This window comes from Homalodisca vitripennis, chromosome 5, assembly GCF_021130785.1.
Source record: "Homalodisca vitripennis isolate AUS2020 chromosome 5, UT_GWSS_2.1, whole genome shotgun sequence".
Lineage (NCBI taxonomy): Eukaryota > Metazoa > Arthropoda > Insecta > Hemiptera > Cicadellidae > Homalodisca > Homalodisca vitripennis.
Genome location: NC_060211.1, coordinates 65,509,086 through 65,534,013, shown reverse-complemented (window position 1 = coordinate 65,534,013; position 24,928 = coordinate 65,509,086). Strand labels below are relative to the sequence as shown.

General features: G+C 32.0%; 1 protein-coding gene across 1 annotated transcript in view; it reads left to right on the top strand.

Annotated features, from left to right (window-relative positions):
* The window catches only part of LOC124363861, a 59,133-nt gene extending 35,308 nt beyond the window's left edge, over window positions 1-23,825 (top strand). The window contains exons 2-6 of the mRNA XM_046819124.1: window positions 1,818-2,023; window positions 10,325-10,460; window positions 16,942-17,075; window positions 19,285-19,528; window positions 23,565-23,825. Of these exons, the coding sequence (XP_046675080.1) occupies window positions 1,818-2,023; window positions 10,325-10,460; window positions 16,942-17,075; window positions 19,285-19,528; window positions 23,565-23,629 (785 nt within the window). The 3' untranslated portion in view covers window positions 23,630-23,825. The remainder of the gene's footprint in view (window positions 1-1,817; window positions 2,024-10,324; window positions 10,461-16,941; window positions 17,076-19,284; window positions 19,529-23,564) is intronic.
* The last annotated feature ends 1,103 nt before the right edge of the window (window positions 23,826-24,928 follow it).

The following is a 24,928-nucleotide window of genomic DNA, read 5'->3' as shown; positions in this document are numbered from 1 at the left end:
AAAGGCATACCTTATTACCTCATGTGATATAATATATTATTTGATACTGTATGTGCGAATACATTAAAATATAATCCTAGACAAATATAATTAACTTTTCATGTACAATATTTGAGTCTTGAAAATCACAAGTGTTCCATTCTCAACAGATGCTATAACTTATTTTAAGGACTTCTATTAACATAACTGCTCTATTGCGTGGGAGAATGATTTCAGCTCCTTAAAGAAGAAGAGAGTTCTAGGTTGGAGTTGTATTCACAAGTATTTCCACCGGGAATCCGTTATAAATGGCTTTTATTGTGCTTGGGGCCGTTACAATCTGAGATGGCTGATCGCGCCATTACCGTTGTTCTCCTCGTCCTACAATCCTCTGATGGGAGCTTATATAGAAACAGCAGTAAAACGTGACTCGTTGCTGTAAAGAGTTCCATTTTTCCTAAAGATTGCTATTCGTTATTCAACTTTAACACGTTGAAATAATATACGAGTACATATTCTTACATGTCCTGTTGTATTTCAATGATACTAAAGTGATCACTCAATCCCAATTTCCTATTTCAGGGATAGCTTTAGAGGTAAAAATTTAATTTCTTCTATGCATAATTTTATACACCTACAATACATCCCTCATAGGTTTTATCTATAATCATATTTCATTACATCACATATACACTCGGGAAATTGTAATACACTTTTGATGGGAACTCTTCCTTATATAAGTAGAGTATAATTATAGTGATCACTAAATTTATTTTTTTATTGTAAAGTCCGATATTTTAAGGGATTAAAAACATATTTGTATTAAATTGTATCTACAATATGTCATTTTATAACTTGGGATATTACATGTAAAATGGCAGTTGTGAAGATACACAGCGATTTGTGATGTATGAAGCATTCGGATGGACATATAAATCCATGAGATATTAATATATAATGGGATATGTAACTACTATAAAACTAATATTTACATTTCAAAGATTAGTGAACTTGTTAAACTGAAATAGTAGATTATTTTAAAACGTATATAAAAATGATTCAAATGTATATGTAGCCTACGTTAATGGCATAATATGGATACCCCTCGAAGAGTCAATGTTATCATTCATGGGGTTGGATAACTTTTATTCCTATCTCTCAATTTGTGTGTCTGTCCGCACGATAATCACGAGAATGAACTGATAATCTTGAAACTTTCATGAAGCTTCATTTCTATACATACAACGTTCGATGAAGTAACCCAAGTACAATCATATGACATTTAAAATGTTATATAACAACGCTTTTTGCCTAATAAAATGAGTTAAAGCCCTGACGGTTTGCATAAGGTCTCAACAACGCCTCTTACGCGAAACGTGGTGTGGCATATTCCTAACTTATAGACTGCTAAAGTTCTAAATATTACTTACAATTTTAGTAAACTTCACACTAAAAATTTACTCTCATCCAAAACGGATTCTACGTTAAATAAGTATTGGAGATTTTGTACGTTCTTAAATTTAGTTTAATGTATGTACTTACATCAAACCTAAATTTTAAAACGTTTACATGGAATAAAATGAATAAGATTTATATATAACATAATAGTTATCCCTTAGTTAAGGTTTTTATCGACGATGGATGATTTGAAAACACAGTACATTTCGTATAAATTGCCTTTATTATTTTGGTAAATTTCTGTAACATTTATAACGATGAAAACTTTTAAAATTCTAGTATACTGACATAATGAATAATTAAATGTATAAGAAGAAATAATTAAAGTCAGGGTAAATTTAATATAATGCAATATAATAATTAAGCACTCTCCATTACAGGGGTTGGAGGTCTGCGGGATGTGGAGATCAGAGCGCCCCTCGCTGTGCCACCCGGCTCCTCGGCCACCCTAACCTGCAAGTACGACCTAGAGGGCGACCCGCTCTATACGGTCAAGTGGTACAAGGGTAGACAGGAGTTCTTCCGATATGTTCCCAAGGAGCTGCCACACACTCGAGTGTTTCCTCTCCCAGGAGTCAATGTAGATGTACGTATTCATTACCCACACATACAATGCTAATATTTAATATGCACAAACAAAATGAAGCAAAACATGGAAACTTATACAAAAATCAGTTTTTGGAGGACTTCTTTAGTAAATAATGTTATTTTATTACTGATATATTGTATTTTTTTACTTATAGCAGTTATCGAATATAAAATATATATTCAAATATAGTGAAATATTGGTATCAAATGCTATAGTTATAATAAAATAAAAAATAACTTTAATAAAGAGGCGAAGTCAAACTCTCTCTACGAATCAACTTTATAAACATACAGAAAATTAACATTAATTGAATACCGTTAATGTACCATAATTTATAATAACATGTAAACGAAACTGCTCACAAATTAACTTTTGAATTTCAAAATGTAATTATTAATAAAAATTAAGAAATAAACGTAACAATTTAAAAGAGAAAATAAAGAACAAAAACATATTGAAGCCCTCTTACATACTTTCCTTCTCACACACGCCGCAAGCAACACCACCCTTCACCCCCACATTCCTCCCAGTAGCAAATCCCTGACATTTGTCCCGAAGCATGCACGCCTCTCAATACTTATATTATCGTAAGGGAAAGCGTTTCAAAGGCGGAAAACCTGAACAGTAAATGGTCTATTAAAATGTGTGATCTATGAATTTGGTTTGATTGTACGTGGCTCACATTCTTGTGGGTTGTTCACTAATACTACAGATAACATTGAAGTGATCAGACAGATAAATACTAGTTTTAGTTTTTATAATATTGCATGTAGAAGCATATGAAATTGGTATAGTTATTTAAGATTACGGAGTGATATTTCTTTAAGATTACTGCTAAAACATTGTAAATCGTGCTCATAACGACTTAGATTTAATATATATATATATATATATATATATATATATATATTTAAACAGGGTGGAGTTTTTAAGTCCCTTCCCCCCTATTTTTTTTTAAACCGTATAAGTTAGGAGGTTTTAAACTCCGTACATATTCGTTAGACCTAAATATCTTGTTTTTCATGGGTTCATTGACTCTCCACCTCCTATGGGGGACGGTCCACGAGGAGTAAGCCGAGATTCTTAAATGTGAGCATAGGTTGATATGCACATCAAATTAAAGGTATCTGTAAGTAGAATACAATGCCGCAAACCGGACCTCAAAAGGTTCATCCTAATAAAAATTACAGGGTGTTAAAATGTACAAAATAGTAATGTGCTTTTATCTGCGTTTTATCGCGCAACTTTTTAAAAGTTCATTTCAAAACAATTTTTCCTATTGCTGTTTATTGTTCAAAAGAAACTTTATTTTGTTTGTGTTTAATGATTTTAAGGGATCACTGGAAGTCCGAGATCTAGGAGTTAAACTAAAGGATTTAATAAGAAGTCGGTCATGTGATTGTGTCGTTTTAACGCTGGAAACGGTGTGCTACAATCTGAATTAAAAAAGGATAATTCGTAATTTTGTTTAATAATAATTTTGTACAGAATCTTGTGGTCTGAATTTTTAAATGTAATCTTTTGACATAGTCCCTGTGTCGTTGTAAAAGTGAAAGTTGTTTGTTATCTGGGTATTCCCAGAGACTTGTTATGTTTGGTTTCAGTTACTTGGGCCATTAAGTATCTGACCTTGTTAGTTGCAGTGTGCTACTGACCTTGTTAGTTTTTAGTGCTGTTAAAGTTAGAAACATGTCTCGCACTCTTCAACAAAAAGTTGACATGGTGTTTATTTTTGCCGCTTCTGGGAAATAATTACCACGAAACAATGAGACGATTTAATGAAAACCATCCAGAAAGACCTGTTAGCAGAACCTAATTTAAGGCAGTTAATAACAAAATTTAGAGAGACTGGTAGCGTTACTGATGGAAAACGTTTCAGGCCGTCCTCCTTTGTCAGAAGAAGTTGATTTTTGAGGTTTCTTTGTACAGTTGTGGAAAATCCTCAAACCTCTTCGAGACAAAATAGCAGACAATATCGGGGTATCACAACGCAAAGCATTAACTACCCTGAAGAAGCACAAATTTCATCCCTACAAAAATTATGCTACATCACGCATTAAATGAAGATGACCCGGACAGAAGATTGCAGTTCTGTGAAACTATGGATAGACTAATTATAGCAAATCCAACAACCGTAAATAATATATGCTTTAGTGATGAGAGTACATTTTACGTAAATGGTTTTAGTGAATAGGCACAACTGCCGATACTGGGATAACTCTAATCCCCATTTTCACAGAGAACATCATACCCAGTATCCCCAGAAAGTAAATGTTTGGGCAGATCTCTTTGGTAACCACGTTGATTGGACCACTGTTTATTGACGGAAATTTAAATGGAGAAAGTTTATTTACATATGCTCCAAAATAATATTCATTCCATTAATAGAAAATACAATTCGCACTAATGGTGGGGAGTTTTTAATCGAGAAGAAGTAAGGTTCCAGCAGGACGGTGCTCCTCCACACTACGATGTTAATGTTCGTGGTTACCTTAATGTACATGTTCGTGAGAAGTGGATAGGACGACGCGGGGCAATAGAATGGCCGGCACGGTCCCCTGAATTGAACACACTGGATTTTTTTTGTGGGGACACTTGAAGTCTGTGATTTATTGTACACGAGTCGCATGTGTGGAAGATCTTCGGAACAGAATTACTGAGGCCTGCAGGAAGGTAATCCTAACCCGTGTGTAAGGAGTGAATTTGTTAACAGACTATACTACTGTCAGGAAGTAATCAGGCAATCAGTTTGAGCATCTACTACAATAAAAATGGGTAAGTAACAACCTACTAGTATCGGAATCGTACAAATATTAGAACCGGAATCGCTGTTGAAATAAAAAATAAATGGGTCTAAAACCTTTTGTAAGACAACAATTCTTTAAATAAAATACTTACAAGGCGACACAACACATGATCGACTTCTTATTAAATCCTTTAGTTAACACCTAGATCTCGGACTTCCAGTGATCCCTTAAAATCATTAAACAAAACAAAATAAAGTTTCTTTTTGAAGAATAAACAGCAATAGAAAAATTGTTTTGAAATGAAACTTTTAAAAAGTTGCGCGATAAAACGCAGATAATAGCACATTAATATTTTGTACATTTTAAAACCCTGTAATTTTCATTAGATGAACCTTTTGAGGTCCGGTTTGCGGCATTGTATTTCTACTTACAAAGACCTTTAATTTGATGTGCATATCAACCTATGCTTACATTTAAGAATCTCGGCTTACTCCTCGTGGACCGTCCCCCATTGGAGGTTGAGAGTCAATGAACTCATGAAAAACAAGATGTTTAGGTCTAACGAATATGTACGGAGTTTAAAACCTCCTAACTTATACGGTTTAAAAAAAAAATATAGGGAGGGAAGAGACTTAAAACTCACCCTGTATATATATATTGCAATAATTCTGAGCACGTTGCAGTCTGTCCGACTTCTTAGTAGTTAAACCACCGATCACACCTTCACAGTAATTAAGATTTGTCATAACCAGCACTTGCGAATACAAATCAAACTTCTTTAAACTGCCAGCATGTACTTTGTTACATAATATTTACAGCCCATTTAAGCTTGTATTCTTGGTCAGTCCTTGATTCTTAACTTTATTTATTTAATTTAGTTCACGATTATTAAGTTTTAGTTTCAGTGTGGTAAGAATGTTAATACAGTTAATTAGTCTCGAGTTGCCTATTACCATTGCTTGTGTCTTATTTTCAGTCAATTTCAGTCCATATTGTTTATCACAAAAGGTAATCACATCTTCATCCTAGTTTAATAGTGATACAGAAATGTAACGTTTGTCAATTAAACAGTGAACGTATCTTTTTAATCATAAGCGTAAAGATTAATATTTCAACGACTTTAGATTGATGTGTTATCGTTTCTGTAAAGTGAGAATAGAAGGAGTCAAAAAAGAGCTTTTTGGAACTCCTATCGTAAATTCTTTCAGTCAATCATTTAATAACCTTCCATCCAACATTTCCAACGTTCAGTGAGGTGAGACTCGACCCAGGTAATACAAACATCGGAAAACAAAACTTTTTTTATGAGGAGAAGGAAATGGTGTACGCCGTCAAAGGCATTGGAAACGTTAAAGCGTATTAAAATTGTGTATTATTATCCATTGTCAATCGGTTATCATCCATGAGTTTCAATAAAGAAGAAAACATTTGGTGAAATAATGATTCGCGGTATTTTTACATACATTATAGAATACTTATTAGGCGTAGATCAGAAGCAGTTTAAGGATTATAGGTTTTATTAAATGAGCGAACTACAGCAACTTTCTAAACATATGGAAAGAGAAGAATTCAATAAGGAATTTCGAATTCGTACTTTATTAGGCAGTGTGATTGGCAACGTATTTTACAGGAAGCGTAAAGCCATATTATCAGCCCACGCGCCATTGCTGGTCATCCTCGAAAAAGCATCCAGTACGTCTGCCTCAGTCTCGCAGTACAGTGCTTCCCGAGGAGCAACTCTAAGCTCACCTGCGTAATCTTTACCTGCAGATTGATCTCCTGAAATGTTTAAAAATTATCATTTATCATATTAAGATCAATGGACACAAGGCTGTTGACATCTGATTTCCCAATACCTATATTCTCAACTCCGTTCCACAAAGACATCATGAGACATCATGGACTGTTGCCAGGACAAATTGCAAGGATTAAACCCAATTTTAACATTTCTGATCTCCTGTTAAATATAATTCTTGAGACATATGTAATGGTATATTATTTGCAATGTTATTATTTGTCCAGTGTTGTGGTAGGGGATTTATGGATTAGTTTTGTGACGATTGGGGCATGTATATCGAATACATTTATTTAAAAAGAGTTAAATTTGATTACCATTTCATTCACATCATTGGGAACATCATGTCAGGGCACAGACCAGCAGCATCAGCGAAAAAAAGCATAATTTAAGGCCCTGAATTTTCCATAAGTGATGAGTTTTGGATAAAATTTAGATGTTTGCTGAATATAGGCGTAAATATGAGATCATGTTTTGAAAGTCCAGGGACAGAAAATTGTCCATGGAGAACAATATAGGCCAGGTCAGAGACAGCAATAACATCCAGCTAAGTGTCGGTTGTAGTGGTTTGGTGAGTAGATTGAAGTGGCAGTAGAGGTAGGTTACAATATTACAGTATAGCAGTCAATAATTTTAGGGCATAAGTAGGAGGTCCAGTCAAGTCCGAGCTCAGGTCGCCCATGACAATGACATGACTGTAACGAGCCACAGGACAGATAAGTGTGAGTAAGGAAAAAAGGGATATTAGGGGCATTATAAAACACATATTATATAAAAGCATATTAAAAGAATATGAACTTCATCGACACTTATGTACAGAAACATAGGGGATACTTCCCACTAGACGTGTCGATAAGAAAGGAATCGACTATTAAACAAAATTAATCAGTATGGCAATACAGAGAATGTGTAATAACGTGCGCTGCCTTACGAAAATTACTGTGGGGAGATAGAAAGCGGTATAGAAGTGTGAGTAGGGAGGCTGAGAAACGCTCTGGTCCGGGCGGGACAGTCAGACATCCGAGTGGCGTCGAGCAGAACCGAGACAGTGCAGGCAGAGAGCGGCCAGCGATATCCGAGGCAATAACTATGTAGTCAGACCACACACACACACACACACACACACACACACACACACACACACACACACACACACACACACACACACACACACACACACACACACACACACACACACACACACACACACACACACACACACACACACACACACACACACACACACACACAGCACAAAAATAATAATATTCGTGTTATCAAAGCCAAAATTTACGTACAAAATGAAACTAAGAACTTACAAAATATAAGAACCTAACATATTCTGAATTATATTTGTATTATTTATATTATTACTAAATTATGAACAAAAACCAAATTAATATTTTACACATCGGCTAGAAAGTATTATATTAAAATTTATTAAACCACTTCATGGTTTGGAAGTTTAAAAACAATGGAAAATTAACTTTTGGAATTGATATCATATTTTTGTTTCATGACAATTACATCTTATTATGTTAATATTATAATAGGGGACGGCTCGATTACTCCACTGATCATGAAATCTAGTAAAATCATTTTTTTTTCTTTAGATAGTTTAAAACGAACAGTAATCTTCTGTGTAATTATGTTATCTTGCAGTTGCATATTGAAACTACCCACCTTATGGCACTGTACCACTCCAGATATTATCAGATAGAGTAATATTTTAAACAAAACATCTAAAAATATTGTTCAGTTATTAAAATTGCGCTACGAAAATAAAATAAAGTTATGGTTTTCACATCGTAATCTAAATTAAAGTTCCTGAGTAACAAGACTATTTACCTTTTTTCTAGATTTGTGACATGACAAGTATGACAATACAGTTACTTAGATATAACGAAAGTTTAATTGAATTGGATTGTTTAGGAGTAATAAGATGTTGCACTCATTATTCTAGTACTATTTAGTCACCGTTAATAACATATTAATGAATGATCATAGAACTTAAATGATTTAAACAACTCAAAAACCTGCCTGGGTTTACCAAGCAATGTACTACTTACACGTATAATAAGACCTTCCCGGTAACCATTTTTGAATATTAATGAATCTCTGGTGATTTCAGTAAATATTAAGTACAAGTTTTCACGTAACATGTAAGTGGGCACTAACAGCTAATTAATCAAATACAGTGAAATAATTGTTCTTCTTACTCCATTATCGCGTAATTTCCATGTTTATAACGATATCATTAATTTTTATTTAATTTTAGTAAACGCTTAATTGTGTATACAGAATTGAATTGTATACCATAAGAACACATACAGGTAATAATAGTGGACACATTGTATATACTTCCATAAACTTTTTATTCAAAAAACGCTTTCACCGGTTAGGGCATCATCAGTTAATAAAATCAACAAAACATTTGTTTAAAATAGAACAAAGAAAATTTAAGATAAATTGAAGTTTACCTTTAAAACTAATGTTAAAGATGATAAACTGATACATTAAAAAAGTATTAAATGGAAAACAACAGACAGTTATTGTGGCAACATAATGTTTCAGTTTTTATAAAATACTACGATGGGAAATTTAAAGAGCAATCATCTTATCCGATTTATCCGCCAGGCTTTTAGTCAGGTTTGATATTCATAAGTATAATAATATCCTTTGTTATGGACTTATTTATCCTTGGAACAGTATCATTTATATATCGTCTTCTGTGAGGTCACTAACATTTCGTTAATAACAAAAAGATTCATTAATGACAGGATGCCACAGTGAGATGATTTCAAATAGATTTGAACAGCCCTATTACAAATTAACAGTTCTAAAGGTAACCACAGTCAGAGCCGAGGCGAATTTCGTAAACAATAATTTATGTCTCGATTTATTAAGCTGATAAGAAATTTAACTAATTATGTTTGTCATTGATCAATAATAGTTTAATATGTTAGATGTCTTTGAGAAAGTCGCAGATGCACTACTAGTGGCACGTTTATTTAAAAGAAAAGATTAAGGGAATTCAAAAATAATAAACATATAAGTAAATCTTTGGATACAATAAAACCACAAAAATAGTCTTTTAATTTGTTCGGAACACTCACTCTGTTATAGAAAGACGATCTGCTGGTACACCTACTGATCTCGTTATTTTCCTGGTTTAATGATCCTTCGTTATAATTGCCCATTTCGGATTTTAGGTAAAAATAACTTGCTCCAGCAATTACTCAGTTAGCTTTAAGAACTCTGTTCTTTATTTGATTTAATTTTGTAATTTAATAACTAACAATATCTTAACAAAATGTGTTATCTTTAACCTTTTGGTGACCATAACGTACCATTCAGATGATAAGGAACATATCTTTGCTAAATTTAATGGCTTTCACCAATAAAAAAAAATACAGAAAGCCGTTCCTGGAGTAATAAAACAGGATTGAATATTAAGATTGACACTTCCAAAATCGCTATAAGTTACCTCAGAATTATTGCTGTTTACTTAAAATTCTGGAATATATTCTTTACTATAAACGTTTTGAAGAAATAATGTGTATTATTTCCATTAATTGTTCTATAAATAAATTACCACTGGAATGTGTAATAAATTACTTAGTTATTTCACAAATATAAATGATGTTATTATTAAAAATAACTGCCTTATAGAGGCATTAATATAGGAAATGACTATGTCTAATAAAGTTTGAAGTACACATGAAGTGATTTGTAACAATCGATGAATATGTCCAGATAAGTGCGTCAGGCCCTACGAAAGTGGTACTAAGGGATGTTCAGAAGGCTCTTTCAGGCAGGTACCGCTGCGAGGTGTCAGCTGACGCTCCCAACTTCCACACTAGAGTCGTATCTACGAACATGCACGTCATACGTGAGTATACCACAGTTAAGGTTATATTAAATATAGTTGTCTGACCTTTAGAGAAGCTTACTTGAGGGACTTGCCTGTCTGCCCAATACTTCTAAGACAAACTGACCTATAGACTTGCATGAAATTTATTTTTATATAGCCAATATCGACCTTGATGATGCTTCATATCAATATATTAATGTGGTTGAGCTCTAAAGAGACAGCTCTTATGGGTACCTATTTTCTTAACGATAAAAATCGGTATAAAATCCATTCATAAATTAATTATCAATTGATATTTTAACAAGTAAAAATATGATAAATATAGCACAGAAAACGGTATAAACTTTAAATTAAAAATCTCCCGGTACTTTCTTCGTTATTACTAATGTATAATTATATATAATTGTTCAAATATATGATCTGATTATGGATGGTAGAAGTGTGAATTTACTTAAAACAGTTATCGCTAGAATCGTCCCTATGAAAGAATTCATAGTATGTTGAACTAATATCGTAAGTGAAAGGGGATTATTGCATCAAAACAGGCAAAAACTTTTCATTAAACAAATAAATTTATTAGAACTGCTTTTATTTCTGAAACCGTTTACAGCTGGCCTACAGCAAGGTTTGTACAATAATGTCAACGTTCCCCCTCTTTTCTCCGAATTTGTGGGGATAACACTGATGGATATTAGGTTACTTATTCAATATCAGTCTGCTATCTAGATTTGAATCCTTCATATTATTAACTGTTCTATGATATGTAGAAGTTGATACTGATCCTGATATTAGATCACAGCAGTGGAGCAGCGCAGCTTTGGATTAAGTGGGCTCAATTGAAGTCTATGATTACATTTCAACATTTTCAACATCGTGAGACTTTAAATATGCTTTATTTTTTATAGTTTGATGTGGGACGAAAGGAAATTGGTAGGCTCTCTCTAAAAATTTCTCGAAGCTCTTTTTATCACATATTAATTACATATATGATTTATGTTATTTAATAAAGTACAATATAAATTTCCAACTCTATGACATGTATAGTAGGTAATGACTGCTAGACGTACAAGTACTTTGCGAGAACATGAATTTAATCCGGCCCACGTGTATAAATTAGATGAAAAAAGTCAGAGTTATGGTCTACAGATAGATTAAAGACAATCCTACAGAAAAAAACTCAACGTTTCAATAACAGATAATAGCAGAGTTGTGTCTACCTACTGATTTCTGACTCCCACGAACATACATTCCCCATCATTGAACTTATTCTTATCTACTAGAAATATTATCTTATGCACAATTTTATGTCTGCAGACGAAACTTTGTTCAATAACCAAGTTCAAATAATAAATAATAACGATAATTAAATATTCCATTTTACTGTGATAAATAAGGGCACTATAACGAAAAATTGTGCTGAAAGCAATTTTTGACTCAAGCCTTTTACATAAGTTTCCACTTATATATTATTTACGCTGTGAATAAAAATGTCACACGATAAAATATATTATATTTGAACACATGTGTACAAAAATTTATTTATTATCCAAATTTATCGTTGCTATCATAGTTATCCATAACATCAATGTAAATGTATACGCTAACTTTTACCCTAATCCAACGAAATGACATACACCATAATCAAACCCGTATTGAGTCTATAAAAGCACTATCTAAAATTAGTCTACAGTTTGTTTTCGTTTTCGAAATATCGTGAGGACTGACAGACAGATTTACAGGTAGAAATTGAAACTTTCCAACGCCTCGAGTGACAAGTTTCACTAACGCTCACCCAATTATGAAATGTAGATAAACCATGAAAGTAATATTAAAATATATGAAAATTGTAATTTTTTACGACTGGAATATACACATTAGTAAATATTTAATATTTTTAGATTAATAAATATTTATAAAATGTCAAATAATATTTTATAAACTGCTGAAACAAAAATTTTTAATTAAAGTTCTGAAATGTTTATTAATAACAAAATATTTGTTGACAATTAAACGTGTAAATCACTGCATGCACAATCAAGTTACACAGATGGTGAATTTGTCCTCATTTAGTTTAATTAAATACATTCCACTTGTATAATTAAATGCATTGCATTACAATTCCGTAATGCAAAGTAGTTTGTGTTAGTAAATTAGCTGAACAAATGCCATCGGGAAAGTATTTTCGGTAATTCTATTTAATGATGAGTATGCTGTTTTATTTCGTTGGTAGATAATTAATTTAATTTGATAATTAGAACAGTATGAAAACAAATTTACCGTAATGTAATTTACAATTAGGTTTCATTTAATAACATCACGTGGGATTCTTTTTGTATACATATGCTTTTTAACATTTTAATATTATTTATAATTCTTTTGTGAGTTTTTACACGTATTTTTACGGACCAAATAGCCTTTAAGTTTAAATATGTAGCGTAAAAATATTTCAAAAACATATCTTAACTAAAAATATTTTAAGCACTTCGCTTTTATGTACTTACAAGAATCAATAGCTCACCTATCAGTTTGAAATACTGTATCCCTCTCGTCACGTTAAGAATAAGGGACAATTTCATTTGTCAATAGTGAATAACTTAGTGTCTAGTGCTTAAATCATTATAACATAGTTGGTGTATAAAACTTTTGTGAAACCTGTGTGAATAATAAACACACACACACACACACACACACACACACACACACACACACACACACACACACACACACACACACACACACACACACACACACACACACACATATATATATATATATATATATATATATATATATAATGTGTAAAGTCTTGCTATGTTGAGAATAAACACTGTAAATAAAATAAGATTAGCGTACCAACCACTTTTATGTTTTTGTAGTGGGTTAGTTCCATTTGTGTTTCTCTTAAACAAGGAATATGAACATGTAAAAGGCTTCACAGAAGTTATATGCATAGTTATTATATTTATTCGATGTTCATACTCAGTTTATTTAAAGCATTTAGTAGACAACTATGTTAAAGTTGCCATGAACGATTTATAAGACCAATTAAAAATGTTCAGCTAACACTCAGCCAAATCATATGGAGTGGTATGCACTCTCATTGAACTTTATGTTGCTTAAATAAAAATGTAGCTTCATAAAAATGTTCAAATCTCAAGTTCGGTTTTTTCCCATGCAGACAGACAGCTAGACAGTTGCTCAGAGTGATAGGCTTCGGTAACGCTCAGGCAAACATTATGTCTCCTCAAAATTAACTTTAAAAAACCAAGGTAGGTACTGGTTTATAAATGATTTGACCCTATTGATTACCTGCGACGGATTCCTTAAGACTTGTTAAAATAAATGCATTTAGTTTATGTTAAAATAAATTTTATAAACACATGGAATCATACGATTGACTGTGAAAAGTATTAACTAAAAGAATAGAATTGTTAGAATAATATACCAATAAACCTTCCTTACTTGTTTGCACAGTGCCAATTAGACTGCAGTCTAATTAGCTTGGCGCCGCTATGATCTGTTTCAGAATCTCTTACTTAATTAGTCTTACCTATCATTTACTCTTCTGCATCCTATAGGGTCCATTATCTGGTTAATTAATCCCCTTTAAGGACTTCTGGGAAATAAATTTACCATAATCTGTAAAAAATTAATTAATTGTTAAAATTAAAGTTGTGTTCGTTGTTTTCTTAACAAAGAATTATGCCATTTTTAAACTAGCACAGAGATTTTGTTATACGTAATAAATATACAGTTATCCTTTAATTACTATGTTCACACTATTGTATGGTATATACACAAATTATAAAATACCGAGGATAAAAATCCTTAATAAGAGTACAACATACAAATTATGTTGGAACTATTATGTTGGAAGTTTTAAACATTTATTCTATTATCATCGTAGCAATGCAGACTTCGTAAAAGAAATTTTAAAAGGGGGTTGTGGAAGTTACAATGGAGAAAATCGATAATTTTTGGGAAATCACATCTTACAATAGGACATCAACAGAGGAAATTTCATCTCTTCAGGAAATACTCCCAAATACTCCCAAGATATAGTGGATTGTATACCAAACGTACAAGTAAACCGATTTGAAGTATACGATTTGAAACGGGGAATGGTTCATACGTGAATGCGTGTGACGTGCTATATTAGTTTTTAAAGTTATTTACATTTAACGTATTTAAAATATTGCTAAACAAATTTTAAATACAAAAATAATACTGGTACATATTTTATATGTAAAAACTGAACACAACAAATAAACATACATTCTTAATTTACGTCAAAAGTCAATTTTCATTTATTATCTACGTATCTAAATTTAGATACTATATTGTGACAGTGGTACCGTGTCAAAATCTACAGACTAATACGTAAAAATAGAATTACTTTTACAATTAGCGTTATAAATAAACGCGTACCACACATATTTCAGAAAAGCAGATCCTGATCAAATTCCAGACACATCATATTTATCTGAGCAGTAAAACAGAAATGGATTGTTTAATACAAAACTTCAGTCAAAATAGGTAGACATATCTTGTAAAGCAAACACTACTAAAAAAAAACAAAGACATATCTCATGCTTTGAGGAAAAATTAACATAGAAGCGTTTGTTGTTATAAACGCAAATCGGTTATATTTGCCGTTATAATGTGAAACCTCAAGGTCGATTCACTACAGCGGACATTTAAATATAAAGATATATTTCGATTCTCAATGTATTAAAAATCCACTATACAACGTTTAGAAACGAAAACAGGTGATAATGAAAAATAGACAAGTAGTGAAAATTCCGTTACATGATAAACTTCACACTTTTTCTGGAAACGTACGTTTTCTGCTCTCAATATTGCAATATGTGGTATACCTACTAATGCATACTTATGCATGATAATATTCAATACAAAACATTCACATTGAGCTATATTGTCATATACGAGTATGTGTGTTGGGCCTGTTTACAAGAAGGTGTAAATGACAACAAAGTAGTATAATGCAACTAAAAGATTGTTAATTTACCAACAATATCTAATTGAGTCTCCACATATTGATTAAAACTGCCCTATCCACAGTTTGTATTTTAAATGAAACGTCATATCATGGTTTCATAGGTTATTCTAATGTTATTATAGAATCGAAAACGCCAACGAATCGTTTGAGAGTTTGAAATTGACAGTGACATAATTGATTTACGTACTTTAACTTTAAGTCATGACATTAACCACTCACAATCGGGAATAGAAAATAGTATGCTTTTGTCACAAAATAAATGTACTTCGAATACACACACACATTTCGTCTGGTTGCATATGGTTGTATAAAAAATTATCATAATAATAAACCTAAATTATGTGGTATGGAAATATATATTAATGAATAAACAATTAATTAAGAGAGTCAATTAAATTAATTACTCTCAATTGTAATCAGTGCATAACATGAATTAAACTAATGACAAAGTCTAGTTGATTTATTTTATTTATCTCATTATCACTAATTTCATGGCTCTCGCTAAACATAATGTTTTGATTCTCATTATTCAAATTGGTTAATATAACATTTTATATAATAGCAAAGGTAAATATTCGATTACATTGGTTAGAGATGAATACAATATTACGTACTGTATTGCTGCAAGTAAAATAGTACCGTATTTCTATGATTATTGCATAACAAGACAGTAATCATTTAGCAAGAATGCTACTTAAACCTTTCTCGTATAATTCATAGGTCAACTTTAACCTTCAAGCCCATCCGGGGAGAGAATATTGTTAACAACATGTTTTCTTATGAACGATAACATCATCTGAACATCATAACAGGTCTTTAGTAAAGGAAAATAATAATTAGCCTGGAGGTCATGAAACTGTTAAGTTGTGAGCAAAACCATTAAGACGTTGGTCCAATTGTACTCTAACGTACAAAAATAACGGGATAAATTTAATGTCCTCTGTGTTAATAATGTTCCATGGACACAATAAAAGGTTAAAACAACCAATTAGTGACTACTATAACACTGTTCAAAATCAACGTCAAATATTATCAAACAAATTTTACACAGGTATATTGGATTGTTGTCTAGAATCCTGGACAACTATTACTAAAGTTTCACTATAGTTTCAGCAGAAACGGTATATTATAATCTGCAGGACACTTAAATGCATTCACTTTAGTACATTTTTAATGGTCTAAATGTGGAAGCATAAACTACATATTGTTTGCTGCAGTTCATTAGGGATCATAATAGTTAGTGTCTCTAATACCCTTTATTCTTTAAGTCAAGCTTGTTTACCAGACAAGTATCTAATAAATCTTTCTAGGAATGTACTATTTTAATCGTATTAATTAAAAATAAAGAGGTAAGTCACAATAGTTCAAGCAAAAAAATATAAGAAATAAACTATTCTTTTCACCGGTTGTTATATCAACAAAGATAAAAGTAAAAACGTGTAGAATATCCATGTTAATTTTTTTCTCAACAATTTTCAGATAACCTGGAGGGAGAACCACGCATATTGCTAGAGAAGTTGAGATACTCGGTGGGAGACACTCTCAAGGGTAACTGTACAGCCCCCCCTAGCAGTCCTCCCGCCAACATTACCTGGGTAGTCAACGGCCACAAGGTACACTTAGATTTTACTACTAATCATTTCAAGTTACATTCAGTAATGTTCATTCCAACAGTATAGTTCAATGTTCAATGAGCGAGGAAATTTAATAATGACTTGGAATTATTTATCATCCTTTATTTTTATTTTCATTATCTTTTATTTTAACACAATATATAGTTTTCATCTGCTTTGTAATAACAGCATTTCGAGTATTTACTTTTTAGTTATTTATTCATCCATATAATAATCAGTTTACAAAACATTTTAGAGTTGCTTCTTAAAAATATGTTTATATTTAATTTTAACAATACCGCTGCGGTTATTTCCAGATAGGATATTAATAATGAGTAAGGTTAAGAGGTAGAGGCTGGCTTGTGTCGAGATAGAGTGGATATAGCTAGATAGGCTTATTATCTTAGTCCTATCACCATGAAAAAGGTAACTTTCACTCATTTTCTCGATAAACTATACCTATCGTGTATCGGTTTTAAACAAATTTCCCGAAATTTGTGATTAGTGATGTACCGCTTCTGGATATGCAAGAGTGTTGGCCACCCGGCTATCAGCTTTTTCTGTACCTGTGAAGGTTTAACTGTAAGGAAAAATCATTCAAGGAATAAAATATTCTTGGGGCTGTTAATTATATATAATACTTAATTTTACCTTATTTTAAGCTTTCATTAATGGATTTTAATATAATTTTCGCTAGGAAACACTACTGAACACACCAAAGAGGGCTTACATGCAACATTTGGAACTTTACACTAAACTTAGGAACGATAGAGACATCATGGTGTGGATAACAGGTTAGTTCGGAACAGTGTACCTGTGGAACCATATCTGGAAACTGTAATGACAATTTAAATCATACGTTACCCATATTCACATATTCACTTTATTTATACTTTATTCTAAATAAAAATACAGAGGGTTCAGTGCTAACATTTAAATTATTTCAATATTAATGATTCCTATTGCAATTAACTGTAATAAATTTATATTCGTTACCTACGTCTAGTACCAATTTATTTATTATTAAAACAAACATGGAAGTTCATATATTTTAATAACAGTTACACTTTATTAAATTATTATTTAATCACATGAAAGATTGTTTAAATCAAATATGTTATGACGGATCTAGCAATCTGCTCTACATTGGTGTGAATAAAAGACGTGAGATCTGTAAAATGCCTAAAGAGTAATCATTTGTTATGAAGTGGGAACAAAGCAACGCCAAATATAACGGCAAAGTAGTTTCATTGTGTGTGAGACAACGTGGAAAATGAAACGGAAACGCATTAGGTAGAATAGTCTTTCCTTTACGTTGTAATCGTAGAATGACATTAGCAATTTAGGAAGTATTAAGGATCGATGTATTTATTGGAGGTAGGGCCAATGCAAACAACTATAACGAAAGAGAAGTTTGAGTGTGGTGGTGACGACGTAAATGATATAGCCCAAATCTTACTCAAACATTGGAGAGTAGGACAAGACATTTAAAGCGTAATCGAGTTATAATCAATCGAAATAAGGAATCGCAGAGATATAATAGCAAGGAAAGAAATGCATTCACCGTACATTACAGTCCGTTTGAAAGAGACTTCTTCTGTCTCATGCACAAGTTTATATACTAAACTTTAGTCGAATGTTATTGTCTTACCCCACATTATCCTGCAATTAGCAATACTGTAGAGGTATAAGTGAACCCATTGGGTGAATTATTGTTCTTCCTCAGAACAATTGAGTTTAGTATTTTGCTGTATTATTTTTTTTTTTTCTTTTAAAAACTGATGATACCAATTTATTTTGGATTCAGAGTTTATTCCAGTTCCCTAGTAGTACTTCATTTAGTGACAATAATAGAAAAACATTTTAGGAACAATAATAATTAACTGAATGTTTTTATACTATCATCAAAGTAACTAAATAAAGTTTAGAGCACAATTCAAAAACACCCCACATCTGTCTAAATCTAATCATATGGAAATCAAAGTTAAACTGTATCCCTAAAAATTATTAATCATGTAATTGTCTTTTTTATAATACGCTATAATATATTAAACTTTGCTGAGGTATAAATAAGACATACTACGTCCTTATTATTTATTCATGTGAACTGCTGATACTACTGAAGATTGAATTGTACTGAAAAATGTACATGTTAAAGAATTGAATAGAATATACTAACTAGATTTGTAATAACAGTACATTTTTCCAGGCGCTTCCCAAAAGTATACGACACATAATCTGGAGGAATGGATTTGACGAAGACTCAAAATCAATGACAATCGCAGACCTGGAGTTCGAGGTAGATGTGAACGTGGTGCCGGGGAGTGGTGGAAAGCTGGAAGTGCGCTGTATCGCTGATGTCTACCAAGCCTACGCCACCGAGACCAAGGTCGTACTGTCCGAGGAGAGGCCGAGGCTGGCATCCGTCCTCGGCAGTCGAGATTCCTCATTAGGTCAGCAAATATTAGTGTGTCTTACAAGTGTTATAATAAAATATGGGCATAAATTTCAAAATTTGCTTATTAAAATAAACCGTTTTTATCTTCTACCATAATTTAAATTAATTACGACATATTTGAATTAGGATTTAGCTAAAGAATAATTTCAATAATTAAAATTTTAAAAACAATGAAAACGTCTTGATATAAAGTGCATTTAATGTATATCCGCACGTTTTAGAAGTAAAAATATAGTTCCCAATGGTTTTCCAATTATAATGGATATGAAAATATAATTTATGCACACAAAAAACTACATACAAATTTTATATACCTTACTAGAGTACTTAATATTTCATTGAACATTAAAAAGGTTTAATACAATAATTATAAATGCTTTATAATTAAGATTACATTACAAGGCGCCACTATAATGTTCTGATTTATCTGATTCTGATTGTCTGTTTTACGTTGTTATTTTGCAAGATGTATAAAAATTCTCGATATAGTAAATATTTCCCAAAAATCAAAGAATACAAGCAAAAATGTATAATACGTTCTATGGTCCTTAAATAATTATTTACAAGCTAACTGAGTTGAATTATTTTATCATCCTAGTCCGGCGACAGAAATAAAAATGAGAGTAGAAAATTGTGAAGCGTGTGCATTAGCAAAAAACAGGATGCGCATATTAGGTAAGCTAGTACCTGGATTGCCATACAGGCTTATGGACAAACTTTATGTTGACTTGTTTAGGCCCTTGTAAAGGTCATGCAAAGGAATCAGAAATGTATTAATAATAATATTGCTGTAGTAAGAACTTTTTCTTCTATTGTTGATAACAGCAAAAACAAGATTTTATTTAAGAGCATTTGATATTGTCAAACATTTGTAAGTAACAATCCGCAGTATTTTCGTAGTGTGGAACGTAAAAATTTTCTGTTTGACAACCTTAAAACACCAGTTTACCACCCCGTTTGTGCCTATAAGTAGTGGAAGATAGCATCAAACTTTAAAAATAATGTTATAGTTTTATTTGCAAATGATCAAACTAAGTAGGACAAGAATTTAACTGAGTTCCAATAGGTAATAAATATTGCAATATCTGAAGCAACGCAGGGTAAATATATAAACTCATATTTGAACAAATCTGGGAACTAAACGATATGGTTCAGGTGTCACGTGTCCTAAGTAAGTGATAGGAAAAGTTTTTTAAAGGCCTTTTTTGTTAAACAAATTAATTTAAGTAAATAAAAATATTTACATAGAGGAAAAAAGTATACACCATATATGTAGTGGGATTAAGTAAAGCCAAGGAAGAATTGTTAAAAATTGTAAATGAATATCCAATGATTTTTACTAATAAATCTGGCAGGGCAGTTGACTTTGTGATTGACTTAGAGGTGACTTCTTCGGAACCTGTGAAGTTACAAAATTTATTTCCTTTACAATCCTTCTATTTTAAAAAACACTAACTTTGATCAAAGAATCTATAACGTTTTTATTTAAAAAAGATTTTGAATAAGACTATATATATATATATATATATATAATTTTCGTCTCTTTTATAATTTTTAACATTTCTTCCTTAGCTTCACTACATCCCACTACAGAAATGGTGTATACTTTAGCCCTATATGTAAACATTTTTATTTATTAATATTGTAGAGAAGTTATAGCATGACCGGTGACTTCGAGATGCGCCGTAGGCAAAGACGGAACTAAAGTGGTGGGGGGTGGAGCGGCTCAGTCTGTTGCCGTATTTAGCCTTGTGAACTTCGGTCACCAGTCTTCTATACGTGCCGCCCAAAAAACATTCGCTTGTGCCAATTCACGAGTTGTAATACAATTAGTGAATTAATTGCGTTGTGCTCATTACGTTTTAAGTAAAGAGTTTGTGATGGATCGTAATGTAAAAAGTAAAATTGGAGGTAGAAAGGTTATACACGGCCAAACAAGAGAAGTGATTGCAAATGTTTACCATTTTATGAAACGGGAAGCAGAAACCAACACACTTATAAATTTGAAGAAAGTTCAACAGCGTGTCGTAGAGGCAACTGGAATTTCTGAACGTACGCTGAGACGAATTTTGAAGGAGAAAAAAAAATAAGTCCAATTGGCAATTATTTTAGTACGCCCAACAAAGTAAGAAAACGCAAACATACTAAAAGTGATCTGAACAATTTTGATTTGGGTGTAGTTCGAAGAACAATAAATAATTTTCATCGACAACGGGGTTTTTGTTATGTTAACTATTGCGTGTGGATCGTTGGCGTTATTGTTATTTTAAGTATACATCATTAAATTAACTTGATACAAGTTGGTAGATAAAACTGAGTTTTTTCTTATTCTACTGTGTATATTGACAAATTAGTTTAATCAGTTTTATATTAATTTTTAATTTAGCAGCTAGGCTATGTCAGTTGAAAATTTTGTAGTGTATAATTGTATCTACTATCGTAAATCCTGAAGCTTACACGGTTAGTATATGATAAATTGAATTTTAATGGCTAACAAAGCGTAACAATTACAATTCTGAACTGTTGTCGTCGTTGGAGATCAAGAATAATATAAATTCCTACCCCTTCCTAATTTATGAGAACCCTTTCTTACCACCAGGTATCTCTACTGCGAACTCATTAAGAAGGGTGAGCTATGAACACAATTTCGGCAGAACATAGTCATTGTTAAGATCACGTACATCCGGTCCCTATATTTCCATGATTTCCTGTATTGAATTCCCCATCATAAAAGTCCGTCGCCGTAACTACAAAATAGTCTAGAAATGTTCAAATATTCTCAAGGTCTCCTATACTAAATTGCTCATCATAAAAGACCACCGTGGTAAGAACATAAGGGTCTAGAAATGTTGGCAAACACTACAATATTCGGCTCCCGCCACCACTATGAGCCGGGAGCCGAAAACCCTCAGTAGGGGTAGTAGCACCGTATTCACTCCCCTACTCTAGATTGTGCCCCCACGCGCTCACCTCCTCCACTCCTCACGCGCATCCCACCGGTCATGCTATAACTTCCCTACAATACATTCATTTAACAAAAAAGGCCTTTTGAAAACTGTTCCCATCACTTGCCTTGGACATGTTTCGCTGAATAAAATTGTTTAGTTCCCAGTAGTTTATGATTCCAGAGATTGAAAAATGTTCAAACATGAGTTTATATGGTTTCCCAGCGTAGCTTCAGATGTTGCAGTTTTTATTACCAAATGAACTGAGTTAAATTATGCATAATATACATTAGGCCTATAACTCATTTTATTAAAAGTACTGCTAATATTCTAATTTATTGACAAAGGATACAAAATACTGCAGCACTCATGCAGTTAATTGCTCATCAAATTAAACCAATCTTTAATGTGGTTATCATTTTCAAATATTTTTAATCCAGCTGAATTTTGATAGAAAACTTACTAATAATTCCAGTACTATTATTGCATATAATATATATATATATATATATATATATATATATATATATATATATATATATATATATATATATATAAATTAATAAATATTATAAGTTGTAGTAACTTTTTGTTTTAATTCCTTTAAAATTCAATATATTATTTATTAGACGCAATGGTAGTTAACACGATCTAAGTAATACTATAACATGTCTGATTGAGCAGGGAAGGACGTATTTTTTATTTCTTTGTTAAACATTTATAATAATACTATATTGAACTCTGATTTATATTAAGATATATAAAACGTGCCTTATATTTATTTTATATTAAGATTTTGTCGACATTGACAGTTAACACTTTTGGATGGAAAGAGATATTTGAAATATGTGAACGCGTTATTTCCACTATATACATTATACAAAAACGGCAGATGTTGTAAATACTAGCATAATTCCTAATAATTTTATAATTTTTAGCTTATAAAGTTAAAACATTTTTATAATAGCATATGTTTATATTTTTAACAGACTTACTTCCTACTATATCTCTCCCTTAACTCTTAAATTCGATCCAACTACCAGCTCCCAGTATATCAGTCCATTATGTGCATATTGATTGTTTCAGGGTCGCTGAACACGTGGTCCAGCTGCTTGTTGATGTTACCGGTGGCGGCGCTAGTGTCGCGGTAACGCCTTGCTCACTCACACCATGTAAATACAACACAATGTTGCTGTCACGTCGTACCCGACAAATGTATATTTTTCCTACATGACATTTTTACTGTATAGACGCCAATTTGGTTTGATATTTTCGTGTTACCTTGTTGACTGTACATATTACCGATATGAACAATAACCAAAACAATAAATTCCTATTGTAAGAAAATGTTGTGTCAGATATTTATTGCTTACCAACTTTTTACGTTTCTAGCAATTAAACAGGAGACAAAAAGGACAAAGAAGTACACTTTGGTGAGGAAATAAAAGCTTAGAAGGTGATGTTATTTATAATACGGATTTTAAAATTTATTTTTATCGGATGGGGTGGCAGCTAAAACTCATGCAAATTCTATAGTAATAGTATGCTTAAGTCTTATTCTTTTAGTCTAAGACAGTATACCAAAGCTTATCAGTAATCAACCTAATTTTAAGTGAATGTCTTTATTTTTGAATGTATAACAAGCATATGCTGGCAATATTTATTCAATGTAAAATCTGAATCATTTTTGGAAACTGTAGAATTCAATAAAACAACTTACGCAGCTCCTGTAGTAATTGTAAGCATAAGCGATTCCCTTAGTCCAAGATAGTGTACCAAAGCTTACTAGTTTCTTCAGAAAGACACTCCATACATATCTCGTTTTAAAGCACAGGAATTCGCCTTGAGACTTGTGGCCATTATTAGACAGGAACTTTATTGAAAAGAAGGTCTGGTTCCCCTTAAGGAAGAAGATCAGTCTTACAGGATGTGACCCTTCAATATATGGATCGTGGTAAGTTTAGTACTATTCAGACCCTACAATATGCTTGTAAAGGTTAAGGGTTTTCTCTACTGATGTTTTTTTCTTACCTTTTATCTTGTTTAGTGAAATGCAATTTTATGAATTTGGATACAAATTTTATAATTATAAATTATTTCTCAGATAGAAAAATTGGATTACAAAATAAATGTCTCTAGTGTGAGATAAGGACCCTGTGAATAAAAGTCTCTAGGCTTAAAGTTAGTCAGTTTTTTCACCACGCAAGTGACTCAGTAGTGTGTTAAAAATACGCAATATCTCACTTAAAGATTAAAATCATTTATGAAATACTTATTTGGTGTACTTAATAATGATACAATATACAATATATACAAAAACTACTTTACTGTGAAGTTAGTAATGGCTCAATGAAATTGTTCAATACAAATTTGTACTTCATTAAGCTACTTAAAATACGACCAACAATTACTGGGTAGCGTAACGTTGTCACAAACAAGTCGGAGTCCCC